General features: G+C 42.0%; 1 protein-coding gene across 6 annotated transcripts in view; it reads left to right on the top strand.

Moving 5' to 3' along the window:
• CYFIP1 (cytoplasmic FMR1 interacting protein 1) overlaps positions 1-15,627 on the top strand; it is a 133,219-nt gene that overhangs the window by 80,017 nt on the left and 37,575 nt on the right. For all 6 annotated transcript variants that reach the window (XR_006293222.1, XR_006293221.1, XM_043554909.1 and 3 more), the window contains exons 18-23: positions 554-650; positions 2,986-3,062; positions 3,161-3,269; positions 4,285-4,404; positions 6,401-6,600; positions 13,549-13,636. Coding sequence is in view for 4 of the 6 variants with exons in the window: in XM_043554909.1 (XP_043410844.1) it covers positions 554-650; positions 2,986-3,062; positions 3,161-3,269; positions 4,285-4,404; positions 6,401-6,600; positions 13,549-13,636 (691 nt within the window). In the remaining 2 variants the exon portion in view is untranslated. The remainder of the gene's footprint in view (positions 1-553; positions 651-2,985; positions 3,063-3,160; positions 3,270-4,284; positions 4,405-6,400; positions 6,601-13,548; positions 13,637-15,627) is intronic.

The following is a 15,627-nucleotide window of genomic DNA, read 5'->3' as shown; positions in this document are numbered from 1 at the left end:
TTGACCCCACTGCTCACACAGCCTCCCTGCTGTGAGGTGGGAGTGGCCTTGTACCCTCAGAGGATCCTTATTACTGGAGACCTCTGGCTGCTGCCTTCTGTCCAGACATGGGGCAGAGGGAAAGGGGCTTTCAAAAGCTATGCTGGTCATGGTCATGGTCAGCTGTAGGACCCAGGACCTTTATGTTTTTCTTGTTAAGTCAGACAGTTCATTCTTAGAAATAAGAAAATAACTTGTTTTTGTGGTTATAAAAAATACTGTATTCTGTGGTGAGAAACTTTAAACATAAATGAGAAGATGCAGCTACAGGAGGCCCTTGTGGACCCAACGGGCCCTGGGCATGACCTCCATAAGTGTGTCCCATCTGTGGGATTGTCTGGCTTATTAGTCCATTAGGATCCTGGACAAAAACCTAGTTTGGTGTTTGAAGTAAGAACTGTTTTTCTTCATGTGAGAGGTCAGCAATGAATGTTAAATTTCACTTGGAGTACGGGATGTGAGAGCCGAAAAGCCCTTTGTGGAAGGCTGGGCTGACCACTCGCCCCCTCTGCAGGTACGTCCTCTACTCCCTGGACCTGTACAATGACAGCGCACATTATGCCCTCACCAGGTTCAACAAGCAGTTTCTCTACGACGAAATTGAAGCAGAGGTGAGGGCCCAGGCACCTTTAACAAACTTTAATTTCCTTTTTCTCTGAGTGTTACAGGAAGCAGATTTTCTTTAGTAGTACAGGAGGTTTAAACAATAGAATGAACTTTGAAATAAACATTTTGTAGTAAACCTTCCTATCTGTACTTTTCTCTCTGCATCTACACATGTGATGATTGACAGCATGTCATAAGCACCTGTTTCCTCACCTGTCTTCTGTTAAAAACACAGTTTAAAGCAGGTGCATCTACATAGTAGATGCACTGAACCAACCCCTATTTTATTTCTTTCATTTTAGTTTCTTAGTTTTGCATATTGTAAGTAATGCTTTGATGAACTTCCTTGCACCTAATTTTTTAACTGTGTTCAATTATTTTTTGAGTACAAATTCCTATAAGTGGAATTATTAAATTTTTCTACATGTAGCTAAGGAGATAAATCTAAGGAGAAAATTTAAAAATTTTCTAGTTTAAGATATAAGACAGTTTAAAGCTCAACAAATTACATTGTGCATCTGGATTTCCTTCTCTGCCTCCTCGCAAAAACTAGAAAACGCTTCTTTTTTTTTTTTTTTTTTTTTTTTTTTTTTTAAATTTTTTTTTTCAACGTTTTATTTATTTTTGGGACAGAGAGAGACAGAGCATGAACGGGGGAGGGGCAGAGAGAGAGGGAGACACAGAATCAGAAACAGGCTCCAGGCTCTGAGCCATCAGCCCAGAGCCCGACGCGGGGCTCGAACTCATGGACCGCGAGATCGTGACCTGGCTGAAGTCGGACGCCTAACCGACTGCGCCACCCAGGCGCCCCTAGAAAACGCTTCTTAAGGGCAGACACCTGCAGGTCCTGTAGTGGTTCCCCTTTGAGCACATGGTGTCCTGTGAGCACCATGTGGGGTGGGGAGACTAACCCTATTTGCAAGGGAGAATACAGTTTTAGGGGTGGAGTCATAGGGGTTTATCCATCCTATGTGTCTTCACCAACCTCAGTGCTTAGAGCAGCCAGCCATGCTCCAGAGGATGCCACCACACACAGTAGTTCCTGGGACACACAGCCTGGTGGCAGAGCAGAACCCAAATACAATTAAACCACTGGGAACACTTGATAAAGAGAGACTTTTTCATACTCCTTTGCCTTTAAGAGACATGAAGCGTTTTTCTCCATCAGTGAGAAAGGTTCTGACATAATTCCAGTGGCTGTGTAGTGGTCACTCCTGGCCACACCATAATATATTTAATCTGCTGGTGTTAGACAGTGAGTTTATTTCTTGGGGTGCCAGGGTGGCTCAGTCAATTGAGCGTCAGACCCTTGGTTTCGGCTCAGGTCATGATCTCATTCATGGTTTGTGGAATTGAGCCCTGCGTCAGCACAGAGCCTGCTTGGGATTCTCTCCCTCCCCTCTCTGTCTGCCCCTTCCCCACTTGCTCATGCTTGCTCTCTCAAAACAAATAATCTTAAAAAAAAAATTGAGGTTGTTTTTTGTCTCTCTTTGCTAATAATTGCCTTTGTTTGCCTTAACAAAAGATTTTCTTTTAATTTTATATTCCCAGAACTTACTCATTTTATAACTGAAAGTTTGTACCTTTTGACCACTTTCACCCATTTTGCCTACCCTTACCCCTGCCTCTGGAAACCACCAGTCTGTTTTCTGTGCATTCTTTTTTTTTTTAAGTTTATTTATTTTTGCAAGAGGGTGTGAGTGCTAGTGGGGGAGGGGCAGAGAGAGAGAGGGAGAGAGAGAATCCCAAGCAGGCTTTGTACTGTCAGTACAGAGCCCAAGCAGGCTTTGTACTGTCAGTACAGAGCCCATGAACCATGAGATTATGACCAGAGCTAAAATCAAGAGTCAGCTCAACCGACTGAGCCGCCAAGGCACCCCTCCCCCCTCTTTTTTTTTTTTTTTTTTTAAGATTTCACACATGAGATTGTACTGTATTTGTCTTTCTTTGTTTGACTTACTTCAGTTAACATAATGCCCTTAGGGTCCATCCATATAGTTGCAAATGGTAGGATTTCTTTTTTTATGGCTGAATAGTATTCCATTATATATATATACATATGTATATATATGTATATATGTATATATGTGTGTGTATACCAAAATTTCTTTATATGTTCGTCCATCAATGGACACTTAGGTTGCTTCCATGTCTTGGTTATTGTAAATAATGCTTCAGTGATCATGGGAGTGCAGATATCTTTTCAAGTTCGTGTTTTTAGTTTTTTTGGATAAATACCCAAAAGTGGAATTTGCTGGATCAAAAGATTTTTTTATTTTGAAGTTGGGTTATTTGATCTTTAGGGAATAAAAATCTAATATATGCTTTCTTTTTCTTCAGGTGAATCTATGCTTTGACCAATTTGTTTATAAACTGGCAGACCAGATATTTGCATATTATAAGGTTATGGCAGGAAGGTATGTGGTTTATGATTTGGACATGAAATCTTGGGTTACTTGACATTTCCATTAAAATTCACAGCATATGAGAAATGTCTTCTCTTCCTCTGTACTAGTTTGCTTCTTGATAAACGTTTACGATCAGAATGCAAGAATCAAGGGGCCACGATCCATCTCCCGCCATCTAACCGCTATGAGACACTGCTTAAGCAGAGGCATGTGCAGGTGAGCCAGACCTCTCCTGGGCATGGTGAGGCATGGAGCCAGCACTGGAAATAGTGTGGTTTTCTTTGAGCTGACTGGGTATTAATAGATGTCAGTATGTTGTGTTACTGTGGAGACATCCTTGTAAAGTGTTGAGATTTTAAAGACAGTTTCTTTTGGATACCCTGAAATACAGAGGAAGATTTGTAGCACTCTGCACCCTGTCCTGTTCTACCTCTGGGGAAAGGCATGGCTCCAGAGGGCTTGGGTCCTAAGAGCCCAAAATTCAGAACTTGGAAGGAATGAAGGTGAGAAACACTTGTCAGCTGAGTGTTACAGAGGAGCTCTCTCTTGGCCAGCAGAAAGAATAAAAAATACAGTGTTTGCTTTTGTTTCCTTAAAAACAATATGTCAGAAAAATGAGTAAAATACAGAAAACTGTAGGAAAAAATGCATATAATTCTACAGATAATTACCATTCACATTTTGAGACATTTTCTACCAGGATTGTATCTATGTGTTTATGTTATTGAAATGATATTGAGAAACACATATGTTTTTAGGATTCTGATGTAGAGAGGGAATAATTTTCTCTTATTCATTCTTGTAATACTGTGAAAGTTAGGCATGTGCAGGCTGCTCTGTAGTGGGGGTTGGTCCTGAACACCAGTGTGAGGGGTCCTAACTGACAGACCCAGATTTTCAAGGTGTGTGGTGAAACTTAGAGTTTCTCTCCATGATGTTAAGTATAAATTCAGCAAAGGATGCTACAAAAGTCCTTTATGGTTTTGACCTGAAGGAATTTTAGCTCTAGGAGAGTAGAGTATTTGATCATGACACCTATATATATAATTTGATCTAAAATGTTTACATTTTGTGTATTATTTGTTTTATCTTTTGGAATTGGATTCTGGAACAGATATATTTAATATCTGTATAGGTGTATAAGTATATAGATATACATATACATATATACATATGCATATATACGTTTGTTTTTTATTGTTCATTCTTTTTTCCTTTCTCCATCTTCCAGCTCCTGGGCAGATCCATAGACCTTAATCGCCTGATTACTCAGCGTGTCTCAGCAGCCATGTATAAGTCTCTGGAACTGGCCATTGGACGATTTGAAAGTGAAGACCTGACATCAATAGTTGTAAGTGCTCTCCCCTTTGTCAAGCTCAGCAGAAACTGGTCACAAGGATTGGAGCTAATTTTAATTTTGTCCTTATGATAAACTGAACCAATAGTAGGTTCAGTTTTTGCATAGAAATCAAAAGCTTTGCACTAGTCGAGCTTGGCCTATCCTGTCGTTTTTTAGTGTCTGTTCTTATTGGCTGCAATTCTAAGATGACTTCAAAGAACAAATAATCCTAACCTTGAATAAATTATACCTAACTATGGCAAGAGAATAAAAGAAGGAAAATTTGGGGCCTCTGGGTGGCTCAGTTAAGCATTTGACTCTTGGTTTTGGCTCAGGTCATGATCTCACAGTTCGTGAGTTCGAGCCCCATGTTGGACTCTGTGCTGACAGCACAAAGCCTGCATGAGATATTCATTCTCTCTCTCTCTCTCTCTCTCTCTTTCTCTCTCCCCCTCTCCCTGTCCCTCTCCCTCCCCCCTCCCTCCCCAGCTCCTCTCTCTTTCTAAATAAATAATTTTTTTAAAAAAGGAAAATTTTAAAAATCAAAAAGAAATGAACACAGAGAAAAAGGATTTGAAAGAAAATCATATAGAAGATTAACAATGAAGATCCAACATACAATACATATCACAAGGGTCTCCGAAGAGAAAAACCAAAGCAGTGTGACCTGAAAATTGTGTTTCCAGGAAACGTGGATAAAATTTAGTACATGCTATAAATATATATTAAAAGCCTGTGGCATGTGCCTGGGAAAACTGACCCAAAGTGGCCAATACCAAGGAATATTTCAGTGGAAGTATTAGATTTTTTTTTTTTAATGTTTATATTTTTGAGAGAGACAGAGCATGAGTGGGGAAGAGGCAGAGAGAGAGGGAGGTACAGAATCCAATGCAGTTTCCAGGCTGTCAGCACAGAGCCAGATGTGGAGCTCCAACTCATGAGATGCAAAATCATGACCTAAGTTGGAAGTCGGACACTCAACCAACTGAGCCACCCAGGTGCCCCTGTAGAAGTATTAGATTTTAAAGGAAAAGAAAAAATTCTCTGGATATCTGAGCAGAGTGATAAGAGAAAGAAAATTTGTCTTCAGAGCTTTGTCTACAGCTATTCATGCCAGAAGCCAAGGAAAGGAAATGAGAATTAAGGATTTTATGCCAAACCAAATAGATCTTCCAAGAATGAAGGCTTCAGACATTGTTAGTGAACATGTAAGAACACAAGGAAGGTTGTTCATTACTAAAGACGCAGTTTTGACTAGAACAAGAGAGGCGTCAGTGAGCACTGGGCTTCAGCAACTTTGGTTCAAGCATCTCCACATAGGGTGAGCAGTGCTCCTCATATTCTTCCACAGAATCAGGATGACTGATATAGATATCTTATATCCTTTGTCTTCATACTTGGTGTTTTAAAGCTGGTGTGTAACTCACATGTACAGTGCACCTCAGTTTGGACCAGCCATGTTCTCATTGCCATTATGTGGCCATTGGCTACTACAGTGGATAACACAGACCTAGGCATATTTATGAGCAAATTAGAAGTTTGGAAATCTATCTGTGAATGCACTTGCTGACTGTGCTTTGTCGCTGTGCACAGTAAGAGAGGCTGACTCAGGCTGATGCCTGAGGACACATAGCGTGCCAGCAGGGCAGGGGTGGATGCATCCTAGTGGTCTCTGCCCTAGGGGTGGTTGGAAGCCAGTGAGGGGGCAGTGCGGAGGTTTCCTTAGTGGAAAAAGGATGATTGCCCTGGAGGTGTGACCACGGTTAGGAGGGGTGTTTCCAAAAGAGTGGAGAGGACATAATGAATTTAGGTGTAAGAAGCAAGCTTCTGTGGCCTACTAGACCCCCACTGTGTATATTCTTGGCCTAGCTCACCAGCCTTACCTCTGTGTATCCTATTCTCTCCTACCCAGCCCACCCTAGCACCATGGCACTGCCCATGTAAGGAATGGGGGCCAATGAGCTGGGCTCAATTCTGTCCTCACACCCCTGTCTTTGTGGTACTATAGGAGTTGGATGGCCTCTTGGAAATCAACCGCATGACCCACAAGCTGCTAAACAGGTACCTGACACTGGACAGCTTTGACGCCATGTTCCGGGAGGCCAACCACAATGTATCAGCGCCATACGGGAGAATCACCCTCCATGTCTTCTGGGAACTCAATTACGACTTCCTGCCCAACTACTGCTATAATGGCTCTACCAACCGGTGAGCATGTAACCTCATGGATAGTTTTGGATGCCCTTGCCAAAGGGTTCCTAAACAGGATATCTCTGGGCCTCCACATTGTCCATTAAGTTGCTGTCTTTTTCCCTGTTCCCTATCATTTGTCACGTCCAGGGTACTCAGGCCCTCCCAGTTTCCTCTTTTTGCAAGTATAGCCTTAGGCCAGCCCCTGGGCATGTTTTATGGCTTTGCATGTAGAGACTCCACTGGGGCACTTGCTTGTAGGTCAGGGCAGGATCTCATGGTGCACGTGGACAGTAGCTGCAGGGTCTGCACCACCTCCACCGTTGTCAGTCTACCTGATGTTGGAATATAGTGGGTGACTTTCTATTTTTCTTCCATTCTGGGATGTTGGGGTGTATGAAGATCAGTTCGTGAGCCACACTCTCACCAACCTACCATTTATTACTATGTTGAACGACATAAAAGTGGCCAGTTATGTGGGTGGCACGGTTGATTAGTGGTTTAGCCTCCTGATGTGGCCCAAATCCTGGGACAGCCCTGCCTTGGCCTCTGTGCACTGGGAAGCCACCTGTCCAGGTTTGTTCTCTGTGCTCTACTCTAAGCTGACCTTCTGCTCTGTGTCAGCATGTGCCAAAGACGTGTGTGTGTGTGTATGTATGTGTATTATGACCACTTTTTAAAAATCACTGTCTTTGGCTTTTCTGCTAGATCTGAACATCCCACCATGTATTAGCTGAATTGTTACTGACTTTCAAGCCCAGTTTTATGTCTCAAAGGACATACTAAGGACAGAAGGGAGGCCCTCCTGGTCTGGTCATGTCTGCTATTGCCATTTTCTTTTCTTTTTTTTTTTTTTTAATTTTTTTTTCAATGTTTTTTATTTATTTTTGGGACAGAGAGAGACAGAGCATGAACGGGGGAGGGGCAGAGAGAGAGGGAGACACAGAATCGGAAACAGGCTCCAGGCTCCGAGCCATCAGCCCAGAGCCCGACGCGGGGCTCGAACTCACGGACCGCGAGATCGTGACCTGGCTGAAGTCGGACACTTAACCGACTGCGCCACCCAGGCGCCCCATGCTATTGCCATTTTCTATTTAGGACCTCAAGGTTGGATTTCCTTATAGGGACACAGGCTTGGCCCAAGATGCATGGGGCTGTGCCATCACACCAGCCCCAGGTGGCTGACACTTGCCAGGCAGCAGTAGTGGGAACGTGACCATAACTTCCAGAGCCACCAGGGGAGGAGTCCCAGTCAGTCTCCTCAGATTAGGGGGCTTCTGGGCCTGGCTGGGCATATACCAGAACCAGACTTTACACACTACTCATCATTGTTTAACTTCTTTGAAGGTGTCTAGTCTCCTGAAACAGATATCTTTCAAATTGTTAGAGTCTAGATTAACTGAAAAAATATTTTTATTACATAAATAATGCATCATAATTGTAGAAAAGCTAGAAATCATATATACATATATGAGGAGGAAAATAAATCCCTAGAGATTGCTCGCATTAAAAAATATATCGATGGGGGGGGCATCTGGGTGGCTCAAGTTGGTTACTGAGGTTCAGGTCATGATCTTACGGTTCGTGAGTTCAAGCCCCACATCAGGCTCTGAGCTATTAGCTCAGAGCCTGGAGCCTGTTTCGCATTCTGTGTCTCTTTCTCTCTCTGCCCATCCCCTGCTTGTGCTCTCTCTTTCTCTCTCTAAATAAATAAACACTTAAAAAAATGTTTTGGGGCTCTTTGGGTGGCTCAGTTGGTTAATTTTCTGACTCGGGCTCAGTTCATGATCTCATGGTCATGAGATTAAGCCCTGTGTTCGGGCTCTGCGCTGGGCATGGATCCTGCTTATGATTCTCTCTCTCCCTCTCTCTCTGCCCCTTCCCTACTCTCTCTTTCTCAAAATAAATGAATAAACATTTTTAAAAATATGTATTTCTTCTACAGTTTTTGTCATACAGTCAGATATACATATATATTTTTTTATTTTGCAGAAATGAGTGCTATTAGGCATGCTATTATATACACATTTTTATTCCACATGATATATCACAAGGAGGGTCATTCTGTATTAGACTATAAATATGCTTTTCTGCTTCTGAAAATCTGTTTAAGTCATGGCTGATGTTTGCAGGACCAAAGAGTTGTTTTGGTTGATCCATTTGGAACCTTTGGAATTAATTTCTGTTACCTTTCCTTAAATTGTTTTTGCCTTGTCAGGTGTCTCTGAAGGTTACATGCAACAGAACTCCACCATCAGTAGGCTGAAAAAAGTTGTGGGGTTTTTTTGGTATTATTTTAGATTGTATTTTTTAAATGTTTATTTATATTGAGAGAGAGAGAGAGAGAGAGAGAGAGAGAGAGAGAGAGAGAGTGTGTGTGTGTGTGTGTGTGTGTGTGTGTAGGGGAGGGGTAGAGGGAGAGAGAGAGAGACAGGGAATCCTAAGCAGGCTCCATGCTGAAAGCACAGAGCCCAGCCTGACTTGGGGCTCAAACTCACAAACTCTGAGATCATGACCTGAGCCAAAACCAAGAGTCAGTTGCTTAACCAACTGAGCTACCCAGGCTTTTTAAAAATTATCTAGCATTTGGTCTTCCTTTAAGGGATTTCTCAGAGATCTTGCAAAAGGAATAATGAAAGGTGTTCCCTGAGCCTCCTTTATGCCTGTTGGACTGCCCTGGTCTCCTTGGTGATGGTTCAATGGGTCAAGTCCTCAGAATTGACGTGAGCTGTGTAGAAGATCTGCAGAGGAGGATCAGGATTACATGATGATGAAAAGCCAGCATTTGCCGTAAACTCTTGTGTTGAACTGCTATGTTTTCTGAAAGATACTTTAGACATATGAACACAAGTTTGGTGAGGAAGAGTGGAGTTAGGGAAATGGATCAAATTCTGAGTCCCTGCCCACCAAGATAGGCCCTTGTTGGATGCCCTGTTTGGGACTGATGATGGAGAACATCCCCCCTTCAAGGCTGCCTGGCCTGCTGGCAGTAGGGGTCTTATTGTCAAAGACAGAATTGACAGGGCTCAGGTTAGGAAGTTGGTACTATGAAGGGTAGAAAACCTCCAGGCCAGTGTCGGTTATAGGACCCTGGTAGAACTGTGTGAGGAACATTGAGGCATCCAATATGTAACTGAGGAGTGGTGTCAGGTCACACCTCAGCCCTCAGCTACCTGAGACCACACAATGTCTGATGTAAATGACAGTGAGCAGAAGGGGCAGCTTTGGGTGCCTTCATCTCTTGTGGCATATTTCTTCCATTGGCCCATGAGATGTGAATACCCCTGTTTGCAGAGTGAGCACAGAGCCCATGGAGGCTGTGAATGGGCCCCACCTGTGTTGTAAGGAGGCTGCTCTGCCCACCAAGGCTCCTGAGAACTGAACTGGAATCCTGAGAAGACAGACAGAATTGTGTCACCCAGTATTTTAATTCCATCCCTGAGGGTTTCCTAAGAACTGTTCAAGGGAAACCAGAACTTCACTGGTTGCTTATTTTTGATTAGTGATTTTGCCTGATGGCTCTAGGAAGTGGTTTATGGTAGCCTATGACTTAAATTTAACCTATACAGCTGATAATTGTGTGAAAATGCTATAGCTCTGGAAATAGGCAATGATTGGGATCAAAGTCAGGCCTCAGAGGGAGGAAGGCCACAGAGGAATGGGTGTGTCCTCAGTGCAGTGTACAATGAAGCAAAGGGCATTACTTTGTCCATTACTGGTGATGTTAACTTCTATCTTTTGGTTAGGATGGTGGCTGCCTGGTTTCTCCACTGACATGTTATCATTTTTCTGCTTAGAATTTATAAGTAATTTATAGAGAGATAGTTGAGACTTCATAAATAAACTGTTCCTCATTAAAATTTGGCCTACTAGTTTTATCATCTGTTGATGATTCTGACCCAACTCAGTTATCATTATGGTGGTTGACAATGGTGATTTTCAAATGTCATCATTCCATGTATATATATTAGTCGGCCTTCAGCTATATACGTTGGCATATATTTATTTGTTTATTATAAGTAAAGACTTGCAGATTCTAACTCAGCATTGTAATCTGTTATTATCATGATATGGTTTTTGTGGCTTAAATTGACCCCATTTTGGCCAGTGGGAGCCCCTTCCACCTGGTTTTGGTGTCCTATTAGCTGTCCACATCATTTTGAGGCACTGCCCTACTTTCTGCACCACAAAAAGTTCCAGGTTCATCTTGTACTTCTGCTGCTCTATCTTTGCAATTTGTTATTTCTACAAGGATTCCTTTTAGTGGAGAATATTTTACATCTAGGCTTAATGTTTACAAAGTAAGTCTGGGTGTTAGATATGTTCATTGCTACTGGAATGTCATTGTTTCTAGACTCTTTTGATGTTCAGAGCTAGGGAGTACCTGACTATGTACTGTATTAAGTCCCTGTATTACCACAAACCTTGGGGCTTAAAACAACAAAAATTTATTTTCTCACAGTTATGGAGGCTAGATATCCAAAACCAAGGTGTCAGCGGGGCTGTGCTTCTTCTGAGACTCTGGGTAGAGACTTTTCTTGCTTTTCCCCAGCTTCAGGTGGGTGGTCAGCAATTCTTGGCCTTCTTAGCATGCAGCTGTATCATTCCAGTCTCTGCCTCCTTAGACACATGGTGTTTTCCCTTCTTCCTACAAGGACATGAGTCATATTGGATCAAGGGCCTGCTCTGCTTCAGTATAACTTCATCTTGACTAATTACATTTGCAGTAGCCCCATTTCTAAATAAGATCACATTATGAGGTACTGGTAATTAGGACTTCAAATTATCTTTTTAGAGGACACAACCCCATAAAATGTTTATGTGGTGGGGGGTGGGGGTTGCTTCTCTGTAGCGGTCTACATGTTCTAACCCTGAATTCACACTAATATCTTCAATTCCAGTTCAGCACTGCAGTTCTCATTCTCGTTTTCTCCCTCCCTTTCCATTTTTATAACTCCTTTCTACAGTGAGAATCCTGTTTCGTTATTAGTATATTTACTCACTTGCTTAATTCTAGAAAATGCAGAAAATTCAAAATTACTAATCCTTTCCACCATGAACACAAGCCTACTAACTGGAATTCTATTTTTTTTATCTTTACATTGAGTGTATATATACTGAATATATTTGACTATATGTATATATTACATATGTATATAAATATATAGTCAAAATACAGTGCTTAAAAGTTATTTGGGATAATGAAGTAACAGGGTTTGGATATATCTTTTGCCTTAAACAAGTGAAAAGTTTATGAAACCACTGTTTCAGACATTGCCTATTTCTCTAGGGGAAAGGAAACAAAGGAGGTAAGCCCTATGACTTCCCTGGGTTTCTGCTTGGAAGCACTTTCTGGGCTTCAGTGTGGAAGGATGTATCCCAAGTACAGCTTCAAAGTCTTATTTGGTAGAAGGGACAGATTGGAAACAGAGGATGCTGAGACAGCTGGAATTTGCAGGGCAGATTTGCAGTATGAGAGAAGAGAGAGCTGCATAGAGGAATAGCTCCTGAGAGCAACTTAGGGTCCCTTTAATCTTTGCTTGAATATTAAACTGTGTGTGCATTGTGGATTGTGGAGATCCATCTTTGTGGATCTCCACAAAGATGGGCAAAGAACAACTTTTTGGGGGCTCTAAGCTGAAGAATTCCCGGAGCTGACACAGAGCTAGGAGCCATCTGAGGCCCTGCCAGCAAGAATGGGGAGACCTCACCAAATACCTATGCATTCAGTAGAATTGCCAGAAGGGCCTGCCTTAGTACTAGCCCTAAGCTGTTTACAATACCATGCCACCCTAATTATGAAAGGTTCCAGCTGACTTGCAAGCAGTTTTAACATTCTGCCCAGTATAACTCAACAGTCTTTAAAGGGTAACAACAAAATCCAGACACTCAAAAGCATGACATTTCTGTGTAAATGTACTCCCCTCAGATATGCATGTTCATTTCATGCACTGGTGGTATTATGCCAAGTACATCCTTTTTTATTTATTAAAGTGTAATATGTGTTAATCAAGTGCTTCATGTTTAATAGTTAGCAAATCCATGTAGTAATGATGCTTCTTTATAAAAGTTTTATAAGGTTTTTGGTTTTCTTTCTTTCTTTCTTTCTTTCTTTCTTTCTTTCTTTCTTCAGAGAGAGAGAGAGAGAGAGAGAGAGAGCAAGCAAGCAGGGGAGGGGCAGAGAGAGAGAGGGAGAGAGAGAATCCCAAGCAGGCTCCTCTGTGCTATCAGCACAACACAGAGCCCAACACGGGGCTCAGACCCATGAACTGTGAGATCGTGACCTGAGCCGATATCAAGAGCCAGACATTCAACCAACTGAGCCACCCAGGAGCCCCAAAAGTTTTATATGTTTAAATGAACTCTTCTGATATGAAAGTATTAGCCAAGCTTTTCATGTCCACTTTAAAATCCAAGCATTTGATTTTCAAGGTCTCCTAATCCATTATCAAGCCAGTATGTTGGCTAAATGAATGTGGTTATAAGTACTTAGTTTGCTCTTTCTTCCCATTAGCTTGTAACTAGTGATTTGAGTAACTGGATATCAGTGCCTGTATCTTCCTTCCCACTCCTATCCCCGAGGTCATCACCATGTCCAGAGACCCAGCAAGACCTGAGTACTAGGTCATTACCACTTGTCAATGGACTGCATTAGGCATGAAATGGTCCTGGTGCCAACAGACCAGACTGTCTTCCAGAGTTTGGAGACTGCTTATGCAGTGGTAGGACCTGGGTGTTCTCACTCTGTGAATTCTGGATACATGTATATCATATTTCAGAGTGTTTATATCATCTGTACTATGGTTTTTGATTTCTTAGAATTTTCCTATGTGTTGATTGTATCAGTTAACTGTGAAGAAGATTTAACTGATGGGTAATGGAAAAGTTCTGAATTTTAAAGAAGTGCCATTAAATTTTTTTGTTTTCTTTTTCTTTTTTTCTTTTCTTTTTATCCTTTTTGTTTAGATTTGTTCGGACAGTGTTACCATTTTCTCAGGAATTTCAAAGAGATAAACAGCCTAATGCACAACCCCAGTATTTACATGGATCAAAGGTAGGTCCTTTTGTGTTTGTGTTAAAAATTTTAAGTTCGCAATGAAGCATATTTTCTAGTTTAATTCATGTTAGTTGCAGTGATTTAGATGTATCATGCCATGTGTGAAATGTTATTGTTTTCTTCCATTAGCATCTTCCTAAAAAGTAATAGTAGTGTTAGGACAGCCCTCTGGCTGTCGTAGGTGTCCAACTAGGCCTGGCCTCACTCCTGGCACTACAGTAAGTGAGGTTGTCAGCAGATTTAATGGTTTAAAAATATCAAACCAGGAAAGTGCGGAATAGGCTCAGGGCCATATCTGTGACAGAGAGGGCAGGATATCTTGTCCAGGTGTGATGCCACGAAGGGAGGGGCTGAGGTGGGAGGGGGCGTGGAGAAAAGGGTTGACATCCAGAAACCACAGGCAAGCAGGCAAACTGGCAAAAACCACAGAACCACTGCTGTCTAGTAAGGTAAGACAAGTGTCCAGGCTGAGGGTGGCTGAATTTGTAACAAGTTAAGAGTATTATTAAAGGTTAGTTTTGTTAATAATTAAAGCACTCTTAGAGTTTCATAAAAAAAAAAGACAAACCCTTTATAGTAAAAATGAGATAGATTTAATGAGCAGATATTTCCAAAAAATGTAGTAAAAAAAATAGGAATAGGTAACTGGCCTCACCAGTAATTAAAGAAAAATAAATGAGTGCACATGGGACTGTATGATTCTAGGGAGCCAGCTGAAATGTTTATCAATATTTAAATGTTCTTACTTGTAGGAAGCTGGACAGCTAAGGGAATAAATCAGACAAGTATAAAGTAAGGTCTGCTATGGGGGTGGTCATAACAACATTGTCATAAAAAATACGGAAGCAACCTAACTGACCATCACGTTACACTCCAATAACTTACTGTCCACTGGAATACAGTCATCACAGATAATTACATAGATTTTGTGATAGGTTGTGGGGGCTGTATTGTATTAAGTTGAAAAAAAAAAAAAGATCACACTCCAAACAGAATATTCCTTATTACAAAAAGATAAACCCAGAGAAAAGATTAGTGGATGCTAAAAAGTGGCTGTCTCTGGGAGGGCTGAGTCTGAGAAACGTTTTCCTTTTCTGAACTCAGTTTATGATGTGTGTGCATTGTTCTCACTAGTTATTTTAAGCTGTTTCCTCTGATGTTGGTGTCAGCCTCGGTCTCCACACAGCCTGTGGGCTGTGTGGGGAAGTGGATCATGGCCCCTGCCTGGTCATGGACACCAGCGTCTATGGCCTTAGAACCTAAAGCTCTGAGCAGCTGCTGCTTCATTCGGCTCTAAAGCTCTAAGGGGCTGAAGTTTGGGCAATACCATCTCCATATTTTCTGCACATTCTTCTCACAGGTGCAGAAGTGAGCCTATTAATAATGACATAAAAGGACCACTCTTCACATCCCTAGTGCTGGCTCTCAGGAGGGTGTCAGAATTTCAGCCTTCCCTTCTGACTAGTCTTTGAAGAGACAAGTCCTTGGCTCACCCTCCTTCTCTCCCTTCAACTTCTCCAGGCTTGTGATATCATCTCCCTTTGGCCACTTCTGTCTTAATCAGAGCATCATAACACTTTACAAATTAATGTGGCCATTGAAAGTTTTCAACCTGTCAGCAAAGAAGGAAATGGTAGATGTCTTAGTGGGATAAGCCAGAGGGTTAAGTAGAGGATATATTTGGGAGGAAGGGGAAACCAGTGTTGAGAGAACTAGAAACTGCCTGTGTTTTGCAAGGATATGTGGAACTTCAAGCTGAAATGGATGCTGTCTCTGTTTTCCACATTTGGGTGGTGCCATGTACTCTGCATTGTGTGTGGGAAGGGCATGTCCACTTGAGAAGCAGCGTTCCTAGGATGCTGTGAAAGGAACTGTTGTGATAGAACCTTGGCTGGTTTTTAGAGAGGCCTTGCTCTAACAAGATCTGGATGCTGAGAAGGAACCAGCCCTGCACAGGACCCCGTGGTCCCGAGTCTCTGTCACAAGAT

The sequence above is a fragment of the Prionailurus bengalensis genome, chromosome B3 (assembly GCF_016509475.1).
Source record: "Prionailurus bengalensis isolate Pbe53 chromosome B3, Fcat_Pben_1.1_paternal_pri, whole genome shotgun sequence".
Lineage (NCBI taxonomy): Eukaryota > Metazoa > Chordata > Mammalia > Carnivora > Felidae > Prionailurus > Prionailurus bengalensis.
This window is presented reverse-complemented; position numbering and strand designations above follow the sequence as displayed.